This window comes from Eublepharis macularius, chromosome 18, assembly GCF_028583425.1.
Source record: "Eublepharis macularius isolate TG4126 chromosome 18, MPM_Emac_v1.0, whole genome shotgun sequence".
NCBI lineage: Eukaryota > Metazoa > Chordata > Lepidosauria > Squamata > Eublepharidae > Eublepharis > Eublepharis macularius.
Genome location: NC_072807.1, coordinates 1,805,086 through 1,830,850, shown reverse-complemented (window position 1 = coordinate 1,830,850; position 25,765 = coordinate 1,805,086). Strand labels below are relative to the sequence as shown.

The following is a 25,765-nucleotide window of genomic DNA, read 5'->3' as shown; positions in this document are numbered from 1 at the left end:
TGGTATGAATGAAGTTAAAAAAAAATAAAAGTTACAGAGGCAAAGCAGTTTTGTCAGAAGTGAGTGTAAATGGGCAGAGGGCTACAGCCCAAGACTTGGAGCAAATGAGATGTTTTAAAGGTGTTTCAGATCCTCCCACTTGCTTTTTCTGCAAGAGTTTAAAGGCAGCTAACTTTGAAATGATTTGAGCTCTCAGCCAGGTGCACAAAGGCCTGTCTGGCTGAGCTTGCAGAGCTGTGGTGGCAACATCGGGTGCTATTCCAGGACGCTTTTTTTCCTCAAAAAGAAAATTTGGAACTGCCCAAGGATATGTGACTAATCTGGGCACATTGCTTATGCTTCTTGTAATGTGAGCCAGGATGTATGTGCAGCTTTCCATGATGCTTATAAGCCGACAGAGAAGATGAAAAATGCAGCTGCCTGCAGTAAAATCTCAGAACAGCTATCATTAAAGCAATAGCGTGTGCAGGTTTTGCAGTTCCCCGGAACGTTCTTCCTTCCTTCCTTCCTTCCTTCCTTCCTTCCTTTCTTTCTTTCTTTCTTTCTTTCTTTCTTTCTTTTTCTTTTTCTTCCAATTTATACCCCGCCTTCCCCAAGAACGGGCTCCTTTTTGGAGAAAGAGGAGGTTTTGTTTCGGAACATCTAGCCTCAGGAAGAGTTCTGGAGCCCACACAATTCTGTTATTTTAGTTGATTTTTAAAAACAGCATTAGGCGGTCTTTGATTTGGGGCACCGTAAGAGAGAATCCTCGGCGCCAGGCATCTGACAACGCGCGGGACCTGAATATTGTCTTGCGCTTTTTTGAAATAGAGGCAGGCGCGCCGCTGCTTGGGCAGTTTGCAAGAGGCGAGCGGCGGCAGCTTGCCGACCTCGTCTGGACCCCGAGGAAAAGCGTCCGAGCCGGCAAACACCGGCCCTGCACGCCTCCCGGTGCACGTGTGAACAATTCTGCGCGCAGCGCCTGCGGGGCTTTCCCGTCCCTGCGCTGCCGCGCGATGAAAAGCCCACCTCCCGCCCGGGAACAAAAGCGCAAGCAAGCGCGCATCGGCTCGTGGCCTCGGCCGACCGTGTGAACGAGGACGCGCAGAAAAGCCGCCCGCGGAAACAAACGCGCCTCGGGCGGGGCGGGGGCGCCTTTCGCGGAGGCGGAAGGGCTGCGCGCGGCCGGCGGCGGTGGCGGCCTGTTCGCTCGCTCCCGGGCGCGCCCTCGGCTCCCCCCAGACGCGCGCCGCGCATCCCGCCGCATCCCTCCCCCGCCTGCTGCAGCTCTCCTGCAGCGGCGGGGGGAGAAGGGGGCCGGCCTCCGCCGGGGCCGCGCAGCGATTGGCTGGCCGGCCGCCGCTCCCCCGCCCCCGCCCGCGTCCCCGCCAGGCCTCCGCAGCGCCGGGCCGGCCGCCGCAGCCATGAACCCGCTGCTGGGCCCCAACCTCTTCCTCCTGCCGCAGGAGCAGGCGGAGCCGCCGCGGGCGCCCTTCGTGCTGCTGCCGAGCGGCGAGGCGCGGGCGGCGCTGGCGGAGGGGGCGCTGGCGCTGCAGCTGGAGCTGGGCCCGCCGCCCTCGCCCTTCGCGCCCCCGCCGCCGGCCGCCATGGCGCTGCGCAACGACCTGGGCTCCAACATCAGCGTGCTCAAGACGCTCAACCTGCGCTTCCGCTGCTTCCTGGCCAAGGTGCACGAGCTGGAGCGCCGCAACCGGCAGCTGGAGAAGCAGCTGCAGCAGGCGCTGGCCGAGGGCGGGCCGCGGAGGGCCGCCGCGCCGCGCCGCGACCAGGCCGTGCAGACGGGCTTCGTCGGCCCCATCCGCCCGCTCGGCCTGCCGCTGCCGCTCGGGACCGCCGCCCGGCCGGCCGGGCCGCCCGCGCAGCCGCCGCCGCCGCCCCGCACGCCCGAGGGCTCGCCCGGCTGCCACCCGCCCGGCGCCCCGCTGCCCCCCGCCGCCGCCGCCTCGGCGCGCTTCCTGCCGGGCACCATCTGGTCCTTCTCGCAGGCGCGCCGCCTGGGGCCCGGCCTGGAGCCCACGCTGGTGCAGGGGCCCGGCGTCTCCTGGCTGCACCCGGACGGCGTGGGCGTGCAGATCGACACCATCACGCCCGAGATCCGCGCCCTCTACAACGTGCTGGCCAAGGTGAAGCGCGAGCGCGACGAGTACAAGCGCAGGTGAGGCCCGCGGCGGGAGGCGCATCCCCGCGCCCCGAGGCCGACGCCGGAGCGAGCGAGCCGGGAGGGGCGCCCGGGGCCCCCGCCCGCCCGCCCGCAGCCTGGCCTGGCCTGGCCTCTCCTCCGGCCTCGGGGCTGCGCCTCGGTGCCCGCGGAGCTCGGGGCGCTGCCCTGGGCCGGAGGCCGCGTGCGGTTGCCCAGCGCGGACGTGGCCAGCACTGGGCCCGCCGCCCGGCCCGCGCCTCTGCCCGGCATTTCCCTCTTCCAGCGGCCGCGGTCGGAGGGGCTGCCCCGCGCCCGCTGCCCCCCTCCGGCCCGGGCCCGCGCGGTGAGTGGCCTCCCGCCGGCTGCTGGGCGCGACGGGGGCGTCCTTGTATGGGCCGCGCCCGGCTCGCCTGTCCGGGGCTGGGGCGCAAGGCAGGGCCCGGCCCAGGCTAAATTTAGGCCGTCGCGGGGCGACAGGAGAGGGACGAGCCGCGCAGGAAGGCCAGGGGAGCGCGCGCCGGGGGGCTCCGGGCAGTTGCCCCTCTTGGCGGAGGCGGAGGCGAGGGGGCCCGCTGGGGTGGCCTCTCTGCCCCGGGGGGTCTTCCCCATCCAAAGCGGCACAGACGGGGCTGCGCCGCTCTTCCCCCTCCGCAGCCCGAATCCTCCCCTGCCTGCTCTTTATGGAGCTGTAGGCGTGTCTGAGGCCCCCCCCCCCCGCGCATCCCTCCAGTACAGTGTGTGTGTGGGGGGGCAATTTGGAGTAGGCAAGGGGGCAGGCAGGAGGCCGCGGCTCTTCTCCCCCTCCCCTGGCCTCTTCTGAAGCCCAAGTGTGGGGAAGGGGACAGCCCTGCCTCACCAGAAGCGGAGTAGGGGTGGCCCTGTTATTGTTGTTGATGGTTGATTATCATCCACCCTGGGGTGGAGCATCCTTTGAACGGAGAAATGGGCAAGTGAGACGCTGTGGCTGACTTCCCGGCTTGGGACCCTTGGGACTGAAGCAGGCGCTCCATCGTCGCCCTCACCTGGTGTTTGGGTCCCCGTGAAGACGCAATTGGAAGGGATGTGGGAGTTGCCCATAGTGCTTCCCAGGGCTCTTGCCCTCGAGGGGCAGCCAAAGAAATGCAAAGCATCTCGCCTGAGGAAGGGTCTGGGAAGTTTCGTGCGTTTGCATCCTGTTTGGTGTCGTTTGGGTCGGTCTTAACAAAAGGCATCGCAGTTCCACACTGGCTCCTTTCCTGTCATGGATGGTGATGCCCCCGTTGAGGTTGAGCAATTCCATGCAAGTCCTACAGAGACTGACTGGTAGCAAAAGGAAGGGGAGGATGGCATGCCTTCTTCCGCTGCATCCATGCTGGGTATGGGATCCTGCTGATGTGCTTGGAAGCAAATGGTGCTTGTGAGCATCGCCTGTACCGAGGAAATGTGCAGAAAGAGGCAACCAAACCATGAAACACAGAAGCATTATTCGGGGGCTCTTTGCCCAGGAAAAAAGCTGTCTAAGGGGAGAATATAATAGAAAACCATAAAATGATTCCTGGCATCGAGAAACGTTTCTCTCCTGTGATACCAGAGATCAGTGAAATTGAGATGGGGGAATGGAAACAAACAGATTAAAGAAAGCACTTCTTCAAGAGATGCCCCATTAATTATGGGATTTGCTCCAATTTTTGACGGCTTCAAAGGGGAGAGTGCACTTCAGTGGAGGAGAGGTCTGTCATGGGCTGTCAGCCATCATGGCTGGTACACGCAGAGATGACGTGCCTCAGCCATGCGGATTGTTGGGTAGCTCAGGAGAGCCCGATCTCGTCAGATCTCAGAAGCTAAACAGGGTCGGCCTTGGTTAGTACTTGGATGGGAGACCTCCAATGAAGACCAGAGTTGCTGCACAGAGGCAGGCAATGGCAAACCACCTCTGTTAGTCTCTTGCCGTAAAGCCCCCACCAGGGGTCGTCCTAAGTCAGTTATGACTTGAGGGCAGGGTTTCCTATTTAAGCGTAGGGAAGCCCGGCTGTGGGGGCTTTGCAGATACATCCGACTGACCATGGTTGGAGACCACGTGCTGGGCTCGATGGGTCTTGGTCCGAACCAGCAGGGCTTATGTTCATCTTAGTGGAGCAGCATAAACTGTGTGACGGGGAAACGTGCAAATATCATAATTTAGGTAGGTGCAAGTGGTCTTTCTTTTTGTAATTTATCCCATATACTGAAGTGGAGTTAGCTGAGTGCAGATTTTTTTTTAAAAAAAGTACAGAGCATGTGCCGCTCTGATTGAGAAACCCCCTCCACATAGACATGCTGACAATACCCCAGAACATTGCACGTCCAGAAATTAGAAAATGATCCTGTTGATCCTGTCGATCTGGTAAATGTTTGCAGAATCAGCATTCTGAATTTGATCCCTCAGTGGTTGGTGTTAATATTTAATCAGCCTGTCTCCTGTTGCAGAGAAAGGCAATAAAGCTCCCCCCCCCCCCCAAATCAGAGAAGGTGGACAGTTCTTCCCGGATGGCAAATTGTTCCCAGCATAGTGAAATCAGAACCAAGCGCTTTGATGGGGCACAGCCAAGCCCCACCCCCTGGCTCAGTAGCAGACAACTCCCTGCATGTGCAAGAGAAGGGACTTGGGGGGCGGAGGGGGGCCTGGGGCAAAGGGCCAGCAAAGGGGGGGGTGGATGCTGCTTATCTTTTTCCTTTTTTTTGTTTTTTTTACAAAAAGCTGCTCCAAATGTGTTCCCCCTGGCAAGCATGTGGGGTGGAGGTGGAGTGATCAGGAAAGAGAATGGATCAAACCCCCATCTGGCCAGTGCATTCAGCCTCACTCTTGGTCCTTTAGGGCAGCACTCAAGGGTCTCCTTCCCCCATTTTGTCCTCACAACAACCTTGTGAATTAAGTTGAACTGAGAGAAAGGGACTGTCCCGAGGTCACTCAGCAAGCTTCTAAGGCAGAAGGAGATCATGACTCCACATCTCCCAAATTCCAGTCTGCCCTTCTATCATTTCTCCGCTCTCCAAATTTTCCCCTTGTTGAGGCTTTGCATGTAACTTGTAGTTAGCCCCAGTGCTCATGGGGTTTTTGACAGACGTTACTCAAAGTAGGGGGATTCAAGATCTTTGGATAATTGAGGAATAAAATCAACATGTCACCTGCTAATTAATGTCCCTCGAGAAGATGTTTTGCAAAAGACAACCTGCAAGGCAGATTATTTTTTTTAAAGAAATATTGTTCACACTGGTATTTGTCCTGTGATGGAACAAGGAATAAACTCTGCACATCAAAATTTACCCACAGCACAAAGTAAAACTACCCCGTGGCTTTTGCTGACTTTAGGGTCTGTGTAAATTATCTCTAAATTGTTAATCTAACAACTACCAAGTAACTCCTTTGCTGTCACCCCACAAGGGAACTGTGAATCTGCTGGTTGTCAGAGAGAGACCAGGGAAACTGCCGGCCTCTCTGGTTTCTAAGGAGAAGACACTTTTCTCCTTAGAAAGCCTGACCCCCAGCGCTTCTGCTCTCTGCCTGCTTGCCCTCCGGCATTAAGCACAGGAACGCTGGCAAGGAAAGGCGTTAAAAGACGTTTCAAGCCGCTACTTGGATGCCTTTTCTCCTCCCCACCCTTTTTAAACATTTTGTAACATCCAGCCTAGTGAAGAGTTCTGGTGAGCTCTTTGCACACAGTTTTGTATAGTTTGGGTTGGTCCTAGTAAAAGGTATAACGTGGATTATACCTTGCTTTGGAGCACTTAACACAGAGAAAGTTATCAGGTGATGTTTTTGCTTGTACAGAGAGGAAGAAACCGATAAATCTCAGCTGCCTCACTTTTCTTTTTAAAAGAAGAGGAATTGAGCTAGTAAAAAAAAAAGGTGAGAACTCTGAGATCAACGGGGCGTGTAGAAAGTTCAGACGTGTGTTCCATGTTTGCACTGAGTGAATCCAGTGTGTATCTGTGAGAAGATACATGCAAAGGATTTCTGAGTATTTAGTGTTTCCCCAGGCACATAGTCGGTATTGTGAGGGTTGGGAAACTTCAGAGTGTTTCAGTTCCCCAAACTGAACACTTGGCAGTGTGGGAGAGGAGGAGATGTTGCAGACTTCTTCAGCACCGCAAGCTTGGGGACTAGAAAGGATTTAAACCGGATATCAGCCCCATCTCCCTAACCTTAAACTCGTGGTGTGGGTTTTCCACAAAAATAAGGATTGAACTGTCTTTTGGAAAATTATCCAGGGCCTTAAATATATCATGACTTCATTTGGCATGTTAATCTTGACTTGCATTTAATTTTTAAAGTACCCCATGCTACTTTCATGTCCGAACAGAGAAAAATAAACCAGCTTATAGTCAGTATTATATTGAAGCAAATTTACATCTTTATTAGAATAATACTTCTATAGACTTAGCTATAGCATGTGCTTGTCTTTATATTGTTTAAGTTTAAGGGGGGGGGAAGGCATGGAAAACTGTTCAAACACAAGATTAAGCACATCCAAAGAACTGTGCGCGAGGCACCAGTAACGTCCACCCATCAGGAATGGTCTGTGGAGGTCACTCGGGGACCTCGTCTCTTGCACTGCTGGTTAGTTCCACGTTAAAACTGATGTTTGCCATCTCCCTTCCCCCTGGTAAGAGAAGGCGTAAGAATTTTAGCTGTGAATCTGAACGAATTAGGTGACGTCATAACTTGTTTTTTAAAAAAGAATTTGGATTATGATACATATTTGTGGTTTTATTCCTCCCCCCCCCCCCCCCAGTTTAGAAATCGGTAAGACTTCTGTGCACTCTCTCATAGGGATAATCGTCTGAAAAAAACTTGTAATTACCATCTTAAAAGTGCCAAACTTGCTAATAATTGTATTGGCCAGGTACCCTTTAATTATTATTGAACAATATTATTAAATGAATCTTTAGAAATTGAAACTATTCCATAGGGGGAAAAAACACTGGAAAATTTTCCATCTCACATCTCTGTCTTAAACTTTGCTAAATCTGGAGAAATTGTCCGTAACAAAAATTTACCTTTTTAAGTTTTGAAAGTTTGACCATTTGTATACTTAATTTCTTCGTACTTCAGCAGCAGTGAAGAGGGCTCTTGCTTCCCTCCATTCTTGACGCAGAACATGGTTTGCCATTATCCACTTCACCACCAATGAAAAAACCATGGTTTCCCTCCATGAATCCTGAGAACGGTAGCGTGAGGGGGCCAAGAATATGTAGTGCCTCAGTATGCCTCCCATGAGCCCCTGGAGAAATGGAACTAGTAAGCCAGCTTACGCCTGCAATGTTAATATACCGTTTTTCCTTTACCGCCTGTTCCCTCTTAGTGGAGCTGTGTGTCCATGTTAATTGTGAGCTTCCCTGCAGCATCTCTTTGATAACACAATGGGATCCAGCAAAGAAATTCCCACATCCAATTCTTCACATATTTGTGGAGGGCGTGCCATGCATTGATGTCTGTATACATGCCGATGCTCTGGGTGACAGTTGTGACAGGGAACTGGTAGATGTGTATATATTACACAGTCACACAGTTGACCCCAAAAACTGGCCCTCTGAAATGCCAGTGGCATCCAAATCTGAGAACTGTTTGGCATACTTGGAGGGGGAAAGGGTTGCCACCGTTTCTTACGCTTGCTGTTCAGCTGACTTGACCCCCTGGATGGGGGTGAGTTGGCTCCTCGTCCAGGTTCAGAGCTTCCCTTGCTGTGAGGAGGGTGGCCCTCGCCCCTGCCCAGAGCTGTGTCTTCCCCCCGTCCTTCAAAGGGGGCTATGGGATGCCCCCCCCGGCAGTGTTGCCTCCCAGTAGAGGCTGTGTGTGGTTCTTGAAGGCCAGACCGTTCCTTGCCGTGGAGGAGGCCGGCAGGAAGATTGCCATCCACCTGGGATAGTTTCAGCAGCTTGGATTCTTTGGGGGTTTGTTTTGCTGGGTCAGGTGTGGTGAGGGGGCCTGCAGTTGAAGCCGCTTACTTGGGAGTGGTGAAAGAGTGGGCTTGGGGAGGCAGAAGGGGTCACATGGGGAAACCGTGAGCACACCGGGCTCCCTTTGGTTGTGCGGAGAGGGAGGGGGTGGGAGGACAGCCTGTGGTGGTGAGGCTCTTAGGAGGGAATGGTGCATTGCAGATGCGCTTGAGGAGCCAGGTCAGGGAAAGGCGGGGAGGCGGAGGAGAATTCGGGGGTTTCTGTCTTGATTCCAGAGACGCGCAGTTGTCGAGCCAACATTTCTCCTTTGTTAGAGTTTTCAGCAGCTGGTGAGACAAGAAAGTGAAGGCCGAGTTTGCAGCAGGCCCAGTGGGCAGGAGGGGGGAGGATTGAGGGTGGGAGTTCCCAGTATTCTGTCCCATGAAGATCAAGAAAAGGAAGGTAGGACTGGGCTGCGCCAAGAGGCTTGCGTCTGTCTGATGGGGGTCACTGTGATCGAGGGGGGACGGACTGGTGCTTGCTCGCGTGACTCCTCGGTGATGGCGAGCACCTGACCCCTGCCTCTGGATCAGAGCTCCGAGCAGCCAGGAGCAGACGAGGAGCACTTTCCTACTGGAGGGCATCCATCCTCTGGTTGGTTGCTGGCAGCACCTGTGATGGTGGAGCTGCCACCGTTGCCCCGGCCATAGACTCCCTCCCAGAACGTGGCAGACCCGGCTGTGGCCTGCGCAAGGCCTGGCCCCTCGCCACACACGTGTGTGCTTCCCTTTCAGGCAGGTCATGGCCCATCAGGGAGGCCAGGGAACACGGCTGTTCTAGTCCCCAGTGTAGCTCCCCAGCTGCCATGCGAGCCCTGCCCACAGAACTGTTCCCCACACAGCCCCACTCCTGAGAAGGCAGCATGCGGAGTGTCTCTTTTGGCTTCAGCTGCTGCACAAAGAGGCACAGCTTCCGTCCTGGCTGAGGAAAGTGGGCAAGACATCCTCTTTGGTCCATGTGCTTCACGCGCACATGCCTGTGGGGAGGAGGGCTTTCCACACGCACACGCACACGCACGCACCGAAGGCGTTCTCTTCACTGGTGAAAGTGCAAGTCTGGACAGATGGCTGCCCGTTATTCCCTCGTTCCAACTGGGACTGCTAATTCAGGGAGTACCAAAAAAGGGAAGAGGCGGTGAGAGAGCCATGCACCTCCCCCAGTCAATGCTTCCATGTGGAATACTAGTCTCTGAGAGCACCAGTCTGTGGGAATGCGCATGCGGTGGTGCAAGCACGCAAGTGCTCTCTCGTGGCGCTCACAGGCTTACAGTCCCAACCAGACTGGCCCAGGTAGCCTGAGGGCTGCTTGAGCTGGATGAGCCTCCCTCTCCTGGTCTCCCAGCCCACCCTCTCTGGAGGGTCCTTTTGGTCATGGTGAGTGGCCCCCTTGCCCCGGGATGGGGAAGCCGTCCAGCATCTGTGGGGGAACACGGGGCGGCCGCAGCAATGGCTTGGGCAGGATTCTGCTGGGCACCTCCCCAGTAGGGCACGACCAAGACTGGTTATTGTCAGGACACCCCCCTCCTCTGCATGCGGAGATCCTTCGCGGCAGCTGGGAGTGTTGGGGCTGAAGAGCTGACCACACACACACCCCTTGCACCCATGTGGCCGGATGAGGGAGACAGGTCCTGTCCGGCACGCTACATGATGCCGGCATGGGAGGGTGACGTGAGGCTGCAGGTGCTGTGGTCGGGGCACGTCCCCCCAGTGGTGAGGGTCCAGCTACTCAGGCTGGTCTGGGTGCCCCTGGCAGAGCACAATGATGGGGGCCACCCCTGTGGCACTGCCCCCCCCCCCGTCCTGGACGGCCACCCTTAATGTGGCTGCCATGACCTGTGGGGACATGTTGTCCCTGGCTGCCTGGTCTCTGGTGGGGGGAATGGAGGTGTCGACGGGCAGCAGGAACTGCAGCCTGTGCATTGGCTGCGCCTTTGTTTGCCACTTGTGGGCCTGTCATAGGGGTGACACAGCCATTGAGGGATGCTGGCGGGGTTGTCGGGAACAGCAGGGCATGTGCTATTGGCAGTGGCCTCGCTGCGCCTTGCCGGGCTCGGCCACCAGCATAGCTCTCCTTAGGGAGCTGACGAGCAGTGCTGCAGGTATGTGGGCACCGGTGGTACGCTGAACCTCAGGATTGCTGCCCGTCTCTGTTCAGCCCTGGGTCAGGAGTGTCCATTGCTCTGAATCTGTGAATAAACACCATTTCAGCAATCTCAGGCTGTAATCCTTCCTTGAAGTTTCTCTGTTTGAGGACAGCCACTTTTAGGTCAGCAATGGAATGTTCCGGAATATTAAGATGTTCTCCCACTGGTTTTTGAGTGTTGTGGTTTGTAATGTCAGATTTACGTCCATTTATAGTTTTGCTTAGGGACTGATGAGTTTGTCCAATGTAGAGTGTAGGGAAGTGTTGCTGGTGGCATCTGTGACACTGGAGGATGAACAGATGAATGGACCTGAGATGGTATAACATGTGGGTGAGTCCAGTGACCGTGCTGTTAGGCATCTTGGTTTATTGCCGGCCTTGATCCCAGAGTCCGTGCCAATGTTGGGAAGTACATTATGATGAGTTCCTGCCCAGAGCGAAAGGCAGCAGCGGATCCCTTGTGACTCTGCTGCTCTGTCAGAGCCACCGGAGGGGAGGTGTGCAGCAGAGAACAGGGTGAAACAGCCCAGCCATAGCTGGCATCACCAACTGGGCAGTTGGAGGGCATGGAACATGCTGGTGCAGCGGCATGTCTGGGAACGACATCACTGCTGAAGCAGCTAAGCCAGCCTTCTGGGCCAAGACTGCACGGATGGATCAGAGAGCTGGGTCAGACCGTCGCCTCCAGCCCCCTTCTTTACACAGGGGCCAACCAGAAGGATCACAGTTGGGGCACAGAGGCCAACGCTGCCCCCCAGCAAGCTGCTGGTCTTCTGAGCTGCACTGCTGCTGAATATGGAGGCCCCATTCCGATGGTGGACAGCCCCTTTCCTCCACGCATTTGTCAAGCCCCGCTTTAAAGTTAATGGCTGCGGCCACGCCATGTGGGTGAAGAAGCGCTTCCTCGTGTCTGTTTTGAATCTCATTTGAGCAACACGGCTTAGCACAGCAGCCGCCCTGCCGGACAACGGAGCACAGGGGCTGTGTTGTCTCTTGCACGAGTGATCATGGAGCCTTGTGGCATAATGGTTAGGGGTCAGACTAGAGAACTGGGAGGCCCAACGCAGATTTCCTGCTCCACTGTGAAGTTTTCTGGGTGACCTCAGGCTAGTCGTACACGCTCAGGCTAACCTACCTCAGAGGGTTGTTGTGAGAGTGAAATGGAGAAGAGGAGGAGGATGTGCGCTACTTTGGGTCCTCATTGGGGAGGATGGTGGTGGTATTAATGAAGTAAATGGTAATGTCATAATAATGTGCTAGAGAGTGCCCTCAAGTCGTAGCTGACTTACGGCAACACCTAGTGGAGTTTTCATGGCAAGAGACAAACAGAGGCGGTTTGCCACTGCCTGCCTCCACAACCCCGGTCTTTGATGAAGGTCTCCCATCCAATTACTAACCAAGGCTGACCCTGCTTAGCTGCTGAGATCTGACAAGATCAGGCTCACCTGGGCTATCTAGGTTAGGATAATAATAATGTAATTGCCTATTAAACCTAACTCAGTAAAGATAAGAATATATGTACTATATAAAGTATATTCTCTTCCTCCTTTTCATTTTTGTTCTGCCTCCAAGTGAATAAACTGCATCAAAGCCATTTGCTTTCTGCACTGAGAAGAAACTATTTCAGTTGTCTAGGGCCGTTTTCACACGTCTCGGCATAGCGCAAAACTCACGGAATGAGAGTGTCCTCGTGGTGCGATTTCTGATGTCATTGCGCCACAATTTCATTTTCGTGGTGCAGTGTTAGAAATCGCGCTATGAAGACACCCTTGTTCTGTGAGTTTGTTTATTTATTTATTTATTTTATTCGGTTTATGCCCCACCCTCCCCACAAATGGGCTCAGGGTGGCTGAGCCGAGATGTGAAAATGGCCTGTGTGTGCTTGTTTTGCACAGTTTGTCCTGCTGCTGTTTCCTTTATCTTGTATGCTGTGTGTGCGTGCGTAGACTGCTGACTCCAGGCTTTGCATTCACACACACAACGTCCCTCTCTACCTGGAATCGCTGTGAGATTCTCGAGGTGCTTGAATCTGCATTTGCTGCCAACTTCCGCATCTGTCATTGTGAATTCATGGCAATCGAAGGAGAAAGGTTAGCTCCAGTTTCGAATCTCCTTGTTTGGGGATTCCAACACTGCTATGGTTTAACTTCAAAATGCCAGTTTCGGTTACTATCATATGTTTGCCTTGCAGCCTTTTGTGGTGCTGCTTCTCAGGACACCGCAGTCTTCTGTGTCCAGCTGTGACGCGTTGGGTGCCCTTGCAGAGCCACTCGAACGTCAGCAATCCAGTGCCTGTCCTGGCTGGTTGGAACCCAACAGCATTCAGTTATTATCCCCCAGGGGTGAAATGCTGCTCCGTAGACCCAGAACAGCTGAGTGCCAGCTATAGTTGTGGAGGAAGGGACTAGGGAGTGCCCAGCAATGGATGAGGCCACACGTTGGCCTGCCCAGCATAGCACGGAAAGGCAGCAGGCACGCGTCATCTGTCAGCGCCGTTTGTTCTGGAGCAGAATGTGTTGTGTGTACGGAACATGGTTTGTGGTGACTTTCCTCAGTCTGCTGCTGTCAGGTTGCTGCAAGTGAATTCAGGGCAGGATGAGCGAGGCCCGTGTGGCGTGGCTGACCAGCTGCCGCTGCCCTGCATTTCAGAGGGTGTCTCCCCTGTGGCCAGTTCCTTGCGTGCTCTAAAGGCCCAAGCAGAGTTTCCTGTGCCAGGCCTAGAAGTCAGCCAGAGGGGAGGCTTGATTCCCGCTCCTCCTCCAGGTCGTTAGGGGTTGGGTTTGCGTGCCTTCACTGGTCCGTTTTGTCTCTCCAGGTGGGAAGAGGAGTACACGGTGCGTGTTCAGCTGCAGGACCGAGTGGCTGAACTTCACGAGGTGAAGGGGGCTCCCATTTCTTCTGCTTCTCCCCCCCTCCGCCCGCCCCCCCCCCGCACTCACCCTTGAAGTTCTGACCGGGGTGTCTCCCTCTCTCATAGGAGGCCCAAGAAGCCGAGGCGTGTCAAGAGGAGCTGGCCATGAAGGTGGAGCAGCTCAAGGCGGAGCTGGTGGTCTTCAAGGGGCTCATGAGTAACGTGAGTGAAAATATCCCCAGATCACCACAAGCCTTTGATGGGGACCTGGCTTGGGCGTTCCCCAGGGCTCCTCATCAGGCTGAATTTAAAAAAAACAAAAACAAAAGGTGGGAGAAGTACCTGTGTGACATGCTGAGCAGATATGCAGATTTTGGAAAGGTGCTTCACCCTCGGTCTTCTGGGAGGAAGCAGCAGAAAATCCTGCTGAAAACAGAAAAACCAGCACTTGATCACGTGCCTCCAAGGCCGGAGACTGGGTGTGCAGGTCACTTAAAAAGCTGAAAGTGATGGGAGAATGCATCAGTCCTTGCATTAACACCACTGGAGATAGATTTGAGTTGGTGCACAAGATGCATTGTGTATAGTGGCCTCAGCCAGTGCACACTTAAGCCCTCTTCACCAGAGTGGACTCATGTGCAGTGTACAGTTGCTTGATCTTTGTGTGCACATTGAGTAATTCTCATGTTACAGTCAATGCATGTGATCGAAACTCCACATTTATCCAGCAGGCAGTGGCCCTCAGTTTTAATCATAAAGCGAACCCATGTTGGCTCTTTCTTACAAACAGATGTATGCCTGCACAGGTAGGATGTCTGTGCCTTCACTGTAATGTATGAACGAGGCTTTAGTCCCAGCAGTACTCCAGGGCTGGAAAGAGGAAGCAGAGGAACCACTGTAGATGCGCCCAGCACACAGAAGGAACTGTCCTGTCTGACTTGGCATAAGCCTCCTCCTGTTCTTTAATGTGTTCTGGGTCAAAAATTGTATTAATTGTTTTATTATTTATTTTTTATCATGCTCTCAGAGAGCTCAGGGTAGCCTATGTTGGTCTGTGCTCATTTAGCCTCTCAACAACCACGTAAGGTAGGTTAGGCTGAGCGGGAGTGACCCTTAGTGAGTTACGTGACTGAAGGGGGGCTCAGAGCCAGGTTTCCCAGACCCTCGTCTGCCACTGACCCGACCACCACGCGGGCTCTCCTGTTCTTCTCTCTTCTTCGTTAGCTGGCCAGGTCTTTGAGGGGGCAGGATACTGCCATTCTAAGTAAGTGTGAGATTGGTACCATTTATACCAGAAGTTTCTATGGGCCATCTCTGTCCCTCCAGCTGTCTTCTTTGTGCTGTTCCAGAATCTTACCGAGTTGGACACCAAGATCCAGGAAAAAGCCATGAAAGTGGACATGGATATCTGCCGGCGCATAGACATCACCGCAAAACTCTGCGATGTGGCCCAGCAGCGTAACTGCGAGGACATGATCAAGATGTTTCAGGTGAGAAGCGCCTCCCTCCTCTCCCGTCTCTAAGGAAGGGAGATGCCAGAGTGGGTGCTGTCCCTTCCAAGAGAAAAGACCCTGTCATTCTAACCCTCATTTCATGAATTCACCTCAGTCACAGGGGAGAAAATGGCAGGCAGTTTGAGGGTGGGTCTCTCTGCAGGCTCAGCGGGGGGCTTGGGGGACCCCCCAAGAGTGTCTCCTCAGCCAGAGTTGGAGGGTCCTGTCAGGGGAGCAGCTGATGGCAAGGGAGACGGCGCCCCTAGTATGTGTGCGTCTAACACCGTCTCTCTCTTCTCCCCCCGTCCCCTTTTCTTTCTCTCTCTCTCTCTGATTCACTCACTCAATTACTTCTCACTGGCTCTCTGTTTCTTTCTCTCTGTTTCTCTCACTCTTCTTTCTCTCGCTTCCCCCACAGAAGCAGTTGGTTAGTTTTTTGTCATTGAGCTGGAAAAAACAATTGTGCAACCTTAGAACCTTTCTGTAAAATAAAGTTTTATCTGTGAATTCTGGCAATCTTTTTCTCCCTCCACTTTTAAAATCTCTGCCTCGCTCTGTCCCCTCTTGCCTCCATCTTTCTCTGGGGTGTGATTTGAGTTCCCTTAACTGTGAACCCTCATCAAATTCCATCTTCAGTTGCTTAGTTTTTGTTTTTAAAAATAGAGGTTTCTAAAATTGCATTTGAGTCACCGCACCATCTATAACCTGGTCATAATAAGCCCGTCTCTCTCTCTCTCTCTCTCTTTCCTCTCCCCCTCTCTCTTCTTTCTGGCTCGATCTTCCTCTCGCCCCATGCCATCCCATTTCCCCCTCCCACCTCTTCTCACCCACCTCTGACCTCCAATCCCCAACCCAACCTGCTTCTGTAGTCTCTGCACTTATCTCCCATTAAGGTCCCAGCCACGGTGGGCCGGAAGCGGGACCGAAAGCTGGTCAGTGACGAAGACACTTCCCTGCCTGAGAGCGAGGCCTCCAAAAAGCTGGAGGAGGAGGAGGAAGACGAGAGCACGGCCATGAGCATCAACGAAGAGATGCAAAGGATGCTGAACCAGCTGTGAGTCTCACCCTGCCTCCTGCTGCGTGTGGGGGCGGGAGGGGGCACCATCGGCTCACAGTGCTCACCTACGTGTTGGGCATGCCCTTAGGCCCAACCTGGCCTCCAAAAAGGAGCTTTAGCCTCCTAACAAAGTTGAATCCAGGAGTGATGAACAGTTTCACTTGGAAACAATAAAAAGGAACAGTCCTAGATGTAATTTTGATTAAAGTAGATGACGCAGCAAACAACACAACTGATGGAACAGCAAAGGACCAGTGTCAGTCTGCCTTTGGGGTCCTTTCATGTCTTCTTTGGGTGAAGCCCCTCCCACCAAAGAGGACCACATCTCCCCCCCCCCCCGGCACCTGTCCTGTTAGAGGCAAAACTAGTTTATTGCAGAGGGGTTCCATTGGTCCCAGACCGTGGACTGGAAAATAGTGTGGTGCCCAAGAATGCCAAGGTGGGCATTCTTGTTTCTGATAGAGGCGAAAATTAGAGTGGCTGGAAGCTGCTCTCTCTTTGGTCCATCTGAATAGGAAACAGGGAAGGAACTTCACAGAACAAATGTTCTGGACCCCGTGTCTGTTCTCTGCTGACTGCCTGTTCCCCCATTCCCAGGAGGGAGTATGATTTTGAAGACGACTGTGATAGCCTTACCTGGGAGGAGACGGAAGAGACGCTGCTGCTCTGGGAGGATTTCTCCGGCTATGCTATCGCTGCTGCCGAGGCCCAAGGGGAGGTAAATGTCAGGATGCTGGCAGGTTGGGGCTATGATGTTATGACTGTCTGTTGCAGTTGTGTTTCCCAGGATGCAAATTCTTGACTTACCTCTCTTAGACCATGCTTGCTCCTAGCCTCTGGGAAAGGAGCCCTTGAACCTTATGTCCTCTCCTGTAGAGTTAGTTCATCTTCGGTATTCTGTGCAGTCCCACGTGGCCTGCCAATTCCGGAGGTTTTCTAGCTAAACTTCCAGCAGGGCGCACTCTCACCTCCCAAAGCGCTTGTGCGGCCGCTTTCCCCGCTGCAATGGCCCTTGTAGAGATGGGGCATCCCCTGCTACCCTCAATCCCTCTTTCGCCGCTGTGCTGAGAGGTTCTAGCTCGTCGTCGGGACATAAGTATTCTGCTTATTTCTCATTCCTGTGTTCTTCGTTGCGGAAAGTATGTCAGAAAAAGCGCTCTTCAAGCATTGCATTAAATGTAATGCAAAAATGACCAAAACAGATGGTCGTTCTCTCTGCCTGATGTGCCTCGGTGAGGGTCACCAGCTGCAGAGTTGGAAGCATTGCCAGAGATTTACCCCGAAGGCCCGGCTGGAAGATCTAGCTGGCTGAAAGTGGCTTTATGGGCGAAGGCCATGGAGGTATCGATGCCCTTGGCGAAAGATCCAGCGGTGGATGGAGAGGCCGCGCCATCGGAACCAAGATCATCCTCGACTCTGAGACCATCTTCGGTTCTGAGAACCACCTCATTGGGGTCGAAAATGCCTCAGAGCCAAGCACCATCTGCTTCACCCGAGGTGACTTAAGTGGGTCTGAGCCAAGACCAAGCCACACCGGATCCACGAACCCCAGCCCAATCGGACCCGTTGCTCAAAGTTGAAGGAGTCCACTGCTTCCCCGGTTCCACCGAAGGTTCAATTGGATCTGACTGGTGTAGCATCCTTGGGGGAGGAGCCCCCCCCCCCCGGGAAGCATACCAAGAAGAGCAACCATTGCTCTAAAAGTCAACCTGGAAAGACATCATCAGAGAGAACACCACAAGAGGAGGATGCGGTGGTATTGGACCGACGCCGCATGCCTTCCTTGCAGTCAGGATCCCTGTCACTTTGATCTAGTCTGAGGTCTCTTCTTTCCTCTAAAGAAGAGGGAGAATGGCCACGGAGAAAGTACCCATCCAAACGTTCTCCAGTGAGGGGACGCGACTATGAGAAAGAGTGGTACCTCTCCGATCCTCATGACGTTGACCTGGGGTGCTCTTGTCGCACTGGGGGCCTTCTCCGTCACCTGCTCCGTCAAGGAGGGGGCATTCTTTCTCCAGCTCTCACATGGCCTTCCAGTTGTCAGGTTCAGAGATGGAACCAGAACCGTATCGGGAGCAGCACAACTCAATCCCACCTTCGGAAACGCCGGATGAAACAGTGGGGGAATCTAGGTGGTCCATCTAATTAGTGATGTAATTGTGGAGTTGGAACTACCTAAGAACTTGGGACAGGTACACCCGGTATTCCATTTCAGCCTTCTAAATAAAAGACCCAGGGCCGGGTAAATGGCATCCTGAACTGGCGGCTCCCCCTCTTGCCCTGGTGGAAGGGCAGCCCCACCATGAGATCGAACAGCTTTTGGAGTCTTGTATTACCTTGTCCAATAGTAGTATTTCCCCCAAAGCCAAGCCGAATGAGTTAAATCAATGGACATCAAAGCTCCCAGACTAATAAAGAACTTTCACAAGAAATATTTGGAAAAACCGAGAGGAGACTTAATTTGCGAGGGGGGGGGGATGTCAAGATGCTGGCATCCTCTGCCATACCCATACCTGGGGGGAGGGGGGGCTGGGGCTGGAGGTTGACTGTCTGTTTCCCAGGATGTGAATTCTTCCTGGAATGATCTCTCTTAGACTATGCTCGCTCTTAGCCGCTGGGAAAGGAGCCCACTTAACCTTGAACCTTATGTCCTCTTCTGTACAGTTAGTTCCCAGCAGATTTACTCAGCATCTAGTAAAGAGGGGTGGGGAAATGTTAATCTGTAAATGATACGGGTGCTTGATATGTAGGCATGCCTCCTTCCTGACAATGAACCCAGTAAGATCATGAACTAGCAACTTTTCAATAAAACTCTTACTGACGTATAGTGGAGTCTTTTGAAGACTCAGCCGATCCTTACAGTATTGGGTGGCCTCTTTGACTTCCCGATCTCTCTTGCGGCTTCCCCTCGAGGGCCCTTGTGGGCTTCCGTGGGGACACTTCTGGCTACCTACACGTCATTGAAGCTGGCGCCGCCTGACCTCACTGGCTCGGGCCCTGTGACCTCTCTTGCACGCCACCTTTCAGGTGGAGAGCAGGATGAGTCCTACACAGCCTGAAGTCCAAGCTCTTTTCCTTTAGCATTCTTGTGTAGTTGTTGAATGACTTTCTTGAAAAATGCTGATGCCTGTCTTTGGGTGATGAGAAGAGTCTCTGAGTTGATGCTGACAATATGCTGTGCAGCCGACCCCTCCCTTTTTACAACACGTTTTCTATATTAGATAGCAAAATAGTAGAGTCCAGTAGCACCTTTAAGACTAACCAACTTTATTGTAGCATAAGCTTTCGAGAACCACAGCTCTCTTTGTCAGATGCATCATCAGCTTTCGAAAACCACAGCTCTCTTCGTCAGACGCATTAGAGTGTCCTTTGTTGCATTGTTGACCCATTCAGATGTGGCCGATATTAGGGATATATCCTTGTGTGTACTGAGATTCCAGCCAGCACCTTGAATGATGCTGGGGAGCCAGCCACCAGCCAGGGGCTGCATGGGCGAACTGGGTTGTGCAGGTCCCCCCCCCACACACACACACGCACCACAACTTTCAGAGGCCAGAAGCAGCATCTGGAGTCCCCAACCTGTCCCTTCTGAGTCCTTTTTAAGAGCATTGCTGTATTTCTTTCCTGTCATCAATCTTTTCATAAGCCTAAATAATAAATAAAGTGGTGATTGGAAAATAATCAGCAACCAAGGATTCAGTGCCCCCCAATTTTCTCCACTGCCCATTGAAACCTGCTCGAGCTTTCGAAGGGGAGAGAAGGGGCAATGAAAGCATTCCATATATTCCAAATGAGTTGAGAGCAACAGCAAAGTCTGTGGACACCCCCCCCCCCCACCTTTGTTTGGCTGTCTATACAGAGCCCCGAACTTCACAGTTATACCCATTTGCTTCTGTAATTCTCTGCAGCCCGGTTCCACATGATTTCTTTACTATTTGTTTTTTTAAAAAACATTTTTTCCCCTTTTGCAAATGGGTCCCTTCGAAGACAAGTGGAAGGGGGTCTCTTTCCTCTCCTGCTGTTTTCTTCCTGTAAAAAAGCTGCCCCCAAATGGCTTTTACTTTTTTCTTCTTCAGAGGGGATAAAAGTATCTCAGGAATAAGGAAAATAGGGTAAGAGGTTAAAGTCTTCCTTTATCTCCCCAGCCGTTCTCCTCCTCAATAAAGCAATTCAAAGTAACTAACTTTTGCACAAGAAAGTAATGACACAGAGGAAATGGTATCATGTTGCCCTCAAGATCTAAAGCCAAGCTTTGGAGATTTAAAACGGAGGTGTTCTGGGCTAGCGGGGACCTTTTTCTGGGTGTTGCCTGCTTGTTCCTTTGGTGACGTCGTTCCCTTTTCCATTGGGTGATGCCTGTTCTCTTCTCTCCCCCCTTGGCAGCAGCAGCCAGACGACAGTTTGGAAAAAGTGATCAAGGACACGGAGTCTCTCTTCAAGAGCAGGGAGAAAGAATATCAGGAGACCATCGACCAGATAGAGGTGGGAGGAACGTGTCAAGAGGAGGGGGACAGCGACGGAACCTTTCTGGGTTTAGGATAGTGAAAGCGGGCTCTGGAGTTGCTTGGAACTCTTCGTCTAGTGAAGAAAGGCAGTTAAAGAAAATATAGGAAGGGAAGTTACATTTTGAGGCTGATTCATTTATATCGTATTTGTATCCCGCCCTCCCCGGAAGCAGTCTCAGGGCGGATAACAACCTTAAAATCATTTTAAAACGTTCCATATTAAAACATTAGCGATGTCTAGCATTCATTTAAAGAAGCAGTGGAGGGGGGGGGGCTACAAAGGGTCAGCCTGCCCTTACTGATGGAAGAGGATACACAATTTCCTTGTGTGTGTGGACATGCACACACATTCCTTAAGGAAATGTGACGCCTCTAAGAGGCCACATGATCTCTTCCCACTTCAAATGCTATATTTGGGGCTCACAGGAACCTTGTTGGGAGACTGTAGATAAAAAAGATGGGGCAAGCCAAACTCTTGCTGTGTTAGTCAAGTCGGAGATAAATTTAGCATGCTCAGTAACGGTGGGGGGGGAGCAGCCTGGGCAAAGGACGGGGGGCGGGGGGGAGCCAGCAGCTGTGGCAGCTGGTGAAGTGCTTGGGGCTGGGCTGTCTGGGCAAGAGGAGCGTCGCTCCTGTGGTTTCCCTTGAGAATACAAAGTGGCGGTCTTAAGGTGGCAGGATTCCACGGGGTCCAGGCTCTTAGGAAGAACCTGGGGAAGGAAGGAATGAACCTTCCTCTGACAGTGGGGAACATTGTACTCATACATGCATCGACCCAGAAGAATAGGAAGAGGCTACACTTGACAGAATGCTAGAAGAAGAGATTTCCCTAGGGTCGAGAAACTCTGGGTGACTGGGGGGCCATGTCTGGGGACAGTGGAATCTGGGGAGGGAGTTCAGCAGAGGGTTGATGCGGCAGAGTCTGCCCTCCCAAGCAACCCTTTTGTCCAGGGAAACTGATATCTGCGGTCTGGGAATTGGTTTACCCCCCAGGCCCTGCTTGGAGCTTCTCAACCCCAAATCCCCCACTTGTCCTCCTTCCTCCATCCTTGAGGACCACGGGCGGGGGCGGGGGGGGCTGCTGTTGCGGCAGAGCCGGTCATCGCCTCCCCCCCTCTTCCTGCTCTTCCCTGGGGAGGGGGGCTGTGGGTGGTCTGCACCCCTCTTGCAGGGCCCGGGGCACTTCCCTGTCGGTAGGGCACAGGCTTTGCCTCCACGTGGGAACAGCTGCCCCCCCCACCCCGCTGATAGTGGGGGGAAGTAAAGGGATCCCACTTCAGGATCCCGTTGAGATGGGGCCTCGCTCGGCTCTGCCTCCTTGGTCTCCCCAGCTCAGCCCAGTCATGAGCTCTGTTGGGAAATGGGGTGGAACGGCCAGAGCCGGCTCTTGTGCACTGCAGAAGTGGGAGGCCGGCACTGGTTCCCAGTTCCTCATTCCAGCTGCAGCTATGGATGATTCTCAAGCTCTGCACCCCAAAATAAGCTTTGGACCACCACAAGTCATACATCCCCCACATTCAAGGTACTCTGCCCTACAAGGGGGTATGCACTGGCGCCCAGACCAAACACTGGTTCTGGGTTCAAGAGCTTCTGTTTGGGGTGCCCTCAGGAAGCCTCTTTGATTGAGTTGAAAAGATGCCCCGAATTGGGAACTGAGACGGCTGCATGCCTTCTGCACCCCAAAAGGAGCAGAGTCTGGGAATGTGAGATCTGGGGTGGTCTAATGCTTCTGTTGAGATGCAGACTTTTATTTATTTATTTATATTTCAATTTATATACCGCCCATCCCCAGGGGCTCTGGGTGGTGAACAGTTTAAAATCAATAAAGTACCATCAGCATTTGCAGTCAAATTCGCAGATAAGTAACTAGGAACTGATTGAAGCCTGCTGGGGAATGCTCTGGAGAAACCCTCGGAGGGACCGTGGCTCAACCGTAGAGCACCTGTTTTGCATGCAGAAGGTCGCAGGTTCAGTCCTGGTCTCTCCAGTTAAAAGGGCCAAGTAGGAGAGGATGTGAAAGATCTCAGCCTGAGGCCCAGGAGAGCCGCGGCCAGTGTGAGTAGATAGTATTGACCTCAGCGAACCAACCGTCTGATTCCGTCAAAGGCAGCGGCCAGCCCTACTTGCCCTGTGGCAGCGGAGGACGTGTCGTGGGCAGGGTGGCCAGATCCCAGCAGCAGGGTGAGACTGTCTGTTGTTTCTCTTGGATGCAGCTGGAGTTGGCAACAGCCAAGAATGATATGAACCGGCACCTTCACGAGTACATGGAAATGTGTAGCATGAAGCGTGGCCTGGACGTGCAGATGGAGACCTGCCGCCGACTCATCACCCAGTCTGGGGATCGGTGAGCTCCGTGACATGCAGCTGGCTGCTAAATCTGCATCCTGAGAGGGAGGGGGGTGGGATCCGGACCCTCGGGGTTCTCGGTCTAGCAGGATCGAGGGCGGGAGCAACAGGCGTTTGGGGGAGGCCCTTCTCCCTGTTGGGGGAGGGGAGAGCCCCGTTGGGTTGGGGTCTGAGTGATTGGCTGTAACCCCCCCCCATGCAGACCTGCAGGCGTTGTGTTTCGTGCCATGTGTGTCTAGAAGGTGGTGGCAGTTTTGACAGACGCAATCGCTGTCGAGAGAGAAACTCCACCGGGCAAAAGAGACGTCGCCGACCGGCTGGTCGTTTGCCCACTAGCTCTGTGGGGCTATGAATTCAGTGCAGCGCTGGGCTGGGGAGAGTGTTCACACACACACACACACACACACCGTCCTCACAAAGCCCCTGGCTTGCAAGGCCCCGCCCCTGGAAACCCCCTCGCCCCCCTCCCTGGCGCTTCCTTGTGCCCTCTCGCAATGTTCCGTCAAGTAAGCCCTCTGCTCCAATGCCATTCACTGCTTACAAACCCGTCCACAGGCCCCCTCCTCATCTGCCAGTGTCCATCTTGCTGCCTTGTCCAGTTTACCTCGTCACGAGTGCCAACCAATCCTCCCTACTCTCCTGCAACCACCACCCCCCTGTGCCCCATATGACCCCGCCCTCTTTTTCTTTCAGAAAGTCTCCTGCTTTCACTCCGGTATCGAACAGTGAATCGGCCCCAAACGAGGAAACGGAGGAGTCCGATCGCGACCTCGCGAGTGATGCTTCCATAAGATAATGGGGGAGGCCCTTCCCCCCTTCTGCATTGCCCCCTCCTGGCCCAGGAGGGGTGATGGGGGGAGCCATGCCCCAGCCATGGCCACGGGAGACCGAAGGGGCCGTCTTTAGAATTCTGCCACTCAGTCCCTCCACATCTGGAGATGGAGCCAGCTAGGTGCCCTTGACCTTGAGAGGGCTGGTGGTCCCAGGTCGTCTCCTGTCTGATCCACCGTCTTGCCCTCTCTTCTTCCTGCCCCCTGCCTTTTGTGGGCTTTAGCAGGGGAGATGTCTGCCTTACCGTAGCCACACCTCACGGGACCTCGTAAAGCCACCTTCCTTCCCGCCTCTTAGTATACACAACTGTCCTCCTCGTGTGCCACGAAGCAGCACGGGGCCTGTTCCTGTCTGCTCCACTTGAACCTTCTCTTGGTGCCGGCTGGACTCTCTGTGGCTCTCCTTGCTCACGGAACACGTCTTCAGTCCTGGAAACGTACATGATAGCGAGAGCCTCTCCTCCTGGGAACGAAGACGCAGCCTTCCCTCCCACCCACCCCAGCTCTGCCCTTGCATTTTGCTTAGTGCTGTGTCTGTAGCACAAATGTTGTATGTGATGTGCAATGTCCGGAAACAAGGAACCAATAAATGGGTCGCTTCCTTTTCTACAGCTCTGGTCTGTGCCATTTTGTTTCTGAGGGTTGGTTCTCTCTCGCCGGGCGGGGCAATGCTGACAAGAAGCTCTTGGAGCAGGTATTCAAATCAGGCCCAACGGCCTTTTATGTTTTCCCTGAGTCCAAACAATTGGGGGTGTGCCTGGAGCTCTGTGCTCAGTTTCCAGGCATATGCTGGTCCGATTCAGATTGGGACTGCAGCGGAGGGAGAGGGAACTTCAGCCTCCCTCCCTCTGTTCCATTTTTCTGATCTGAGGTGGCCTCTGGTGACCACCGTCATTGGCGTACTCTGTGGCGCCAATATGAATACAAGAGCACCTCCTAGCCTGTTTCAGGTTGAGGAAATGACCCAGGGGGTGGCAGGCCCCCTCCTCCTCCCATACTGTGGCCCTGTTCTGTGAGTCAAGCTCTGCGTGGCTGGAGTTTGCGTTCCAGCAGGAACGGTCTTGGAAGTACAGGGGGAATTTCTCTGCAGGTGACCCAGGGAAGTACACAAAGCGTATTTGGGCCCCAACCAGAAAGTATTCTGCAAGAAACATTTAATGCTGTCACATTGGCCTGCTGAAGCCTGTCTCCCAGCCCCCCCCTCTCTCTGGCGAGGGAGGGCAAGACCAGGCTGTTCCTTGGGGTTAGATGCGGCAGTCTGCGCGAAGCACCCCCACTATTCATTGTAGTGGTAAATCGTAACGTGGTTTTAACAACACAGCAAACCGAACCAAAGGACCAAAAGCCTCTTCAGCATTACCCTTAAAAGATACTGATCTGGAGGGTGTGTCGGAAGACATTTCACTGCACTCCCGGAAGCATCAGTTCTTCCAGCTCCATTTCAAAGTTTCGTAGCATGTGTCTTAGGACCAGAATATTGGTCTGTCTGGAGTATTTGTTCCTGGCCTCCTTCCAGGAAGCTCAGTGTGTAAAAACATTGTTCCCATGTTTGGCCTTGCAACAACCCTATTAGGTAGGTTGGGCTGTGTATGTGACTGGCCCAAGGGCAGCGTAAGGGGTCCGACTAGCATCTCCAAGATCCTACTTGATGCTCCGGGCCATCACCAGCTGCCTTTTGCTCTCTAGATGTTGGAAGTATCAGGCTTCAGCCTCCCAAGTAGCTCGCTGCCAAAAATCCTTTAAAGCGTAGCAGCGCTGCTTGAAGGCTGTGCGAGTCCCCATTGCATTAAAGCAGCTTACCATTTTAAATCCAATCTATGTCCTCTGCAGTAAAGATAATTCCTGAGAACATTTGATGTTTTGTCTCCGCAGGAGTCCCAGTTGTAAGTCTTCGATTTGCAACACAGCAGGCTACTTGGATTGAGTAGGCTGGGCAGTGAGGGAGGCTGGATACCTTTTGAAGATGACTCACAACATATTTTAGTTGAGCAAGATTTGGGTCCAGTAGCACTGACTTCCAGGATATGAGCTTTTGAGATTCATGGAAGGGACCTTGCAAGCCATCTAGTCCAACCGCCTGCCAAATGCAGGAACAGCCTGAAGCATCCGTTACGTTTGCCCAGTTGCTCATTGAAGATTGCCAATGTGTGAGGGACCCCATCACATCCCTGGGCATCTGATTCAAAGCTCTCCCCATCAGATTTCAGTTGGGCTTCTCAAATGGGTGTTACTATATATACCCTTCATCTAACAAACTTTCTCAACATTACTAATAAATTGACATTTTCTACTTTACTTTTTGCGGCACTTGCCAAGTTGTACTTTTATTCCAGGTTAATGTGGAAAAATTTAATCCTTTCCCCCACACGCACTGCAAGAGAGCCCTGCTCCTTTTCCATCAGCATCCTAGATAAGGGCTAGAAAGTGTGATGGGAATCCCAGTCTG

The 25,765-nt window shown here is 53.4% G+C and overlaps 1 protein-coding gene across 4 annotated transcripts; it reads left to right on the top strand.

Annotated features, from left to right (window-relative positions):
• The first annotated feature begins 1,370 nt into the window (after positions 1–1,370).
• Positions 1,371–23,930, top strand: IFFO1 (intermediate filament family orphan 1). Of its 4 annotated transcripts, none has more exons than XM_055002470.1 (9): positions 1,371–2,155; positions 13,053–13,113; positions 13,215–13,310; positions 14,438–14,578; positions 15,475–15,635; positions 16,236–16,356; positions 20,025–20,120; positions 22,357–22,487; positions 23,183–23,930. In XM_055002470.1, exons 1-9 carry the CDS (start codon positions 1,404–1,406, stop codon positions 23,283–23,285), a joined length of 1,662 nt encoding a protein of 553 aa, XP_054858445.1. In that variant the 5' UTR covers positions 1,371–1,403; the 3' UTR covers positions 23,286–23,930. The 4 variants fall into 4 exon arrangements, with proteins under 4 accessions (XP_054858445.1, XP_054858444.1, XP_054858443.1 ...); XM_055002469.1 differs by having other exon boundaries at positions 20,022–20,120; XM_055002468.1 differs by having other exon boundaries at positions 15,451–15,635.
• Positions 23,931–25,765: the final 1,835 nt, after the last annotated feature.

What these genes read in the sequence shown, in the direction of transcription:
- IFFO1 (XM_055002467.1), top strand. Translation starts at nt 1,404, where the DNA reads ATGAACCCGCTGCTGGGCCCCAACCTCTTCCTCCTGCCGCAGGAGCAG. An exon ending in CTGCCGAGGCCCAAGGGGAG is followed by an intron (nt 16,357 to 20,021) that starts GTAAATGTCAGG and finishes CCCCCTTGGCAG; the next exon opens with CAGCAGCCAGACGACAGTTT. An exon ending in ATCACCCAGTCTGGGGATCG is followed by an intron (nt 22,488 to 23,182) that starts GTGAGCTCCGTG and finishes TTTTTCTTTCAG; the next exon opens with AAAGTCTCCTGCTTTCACTC.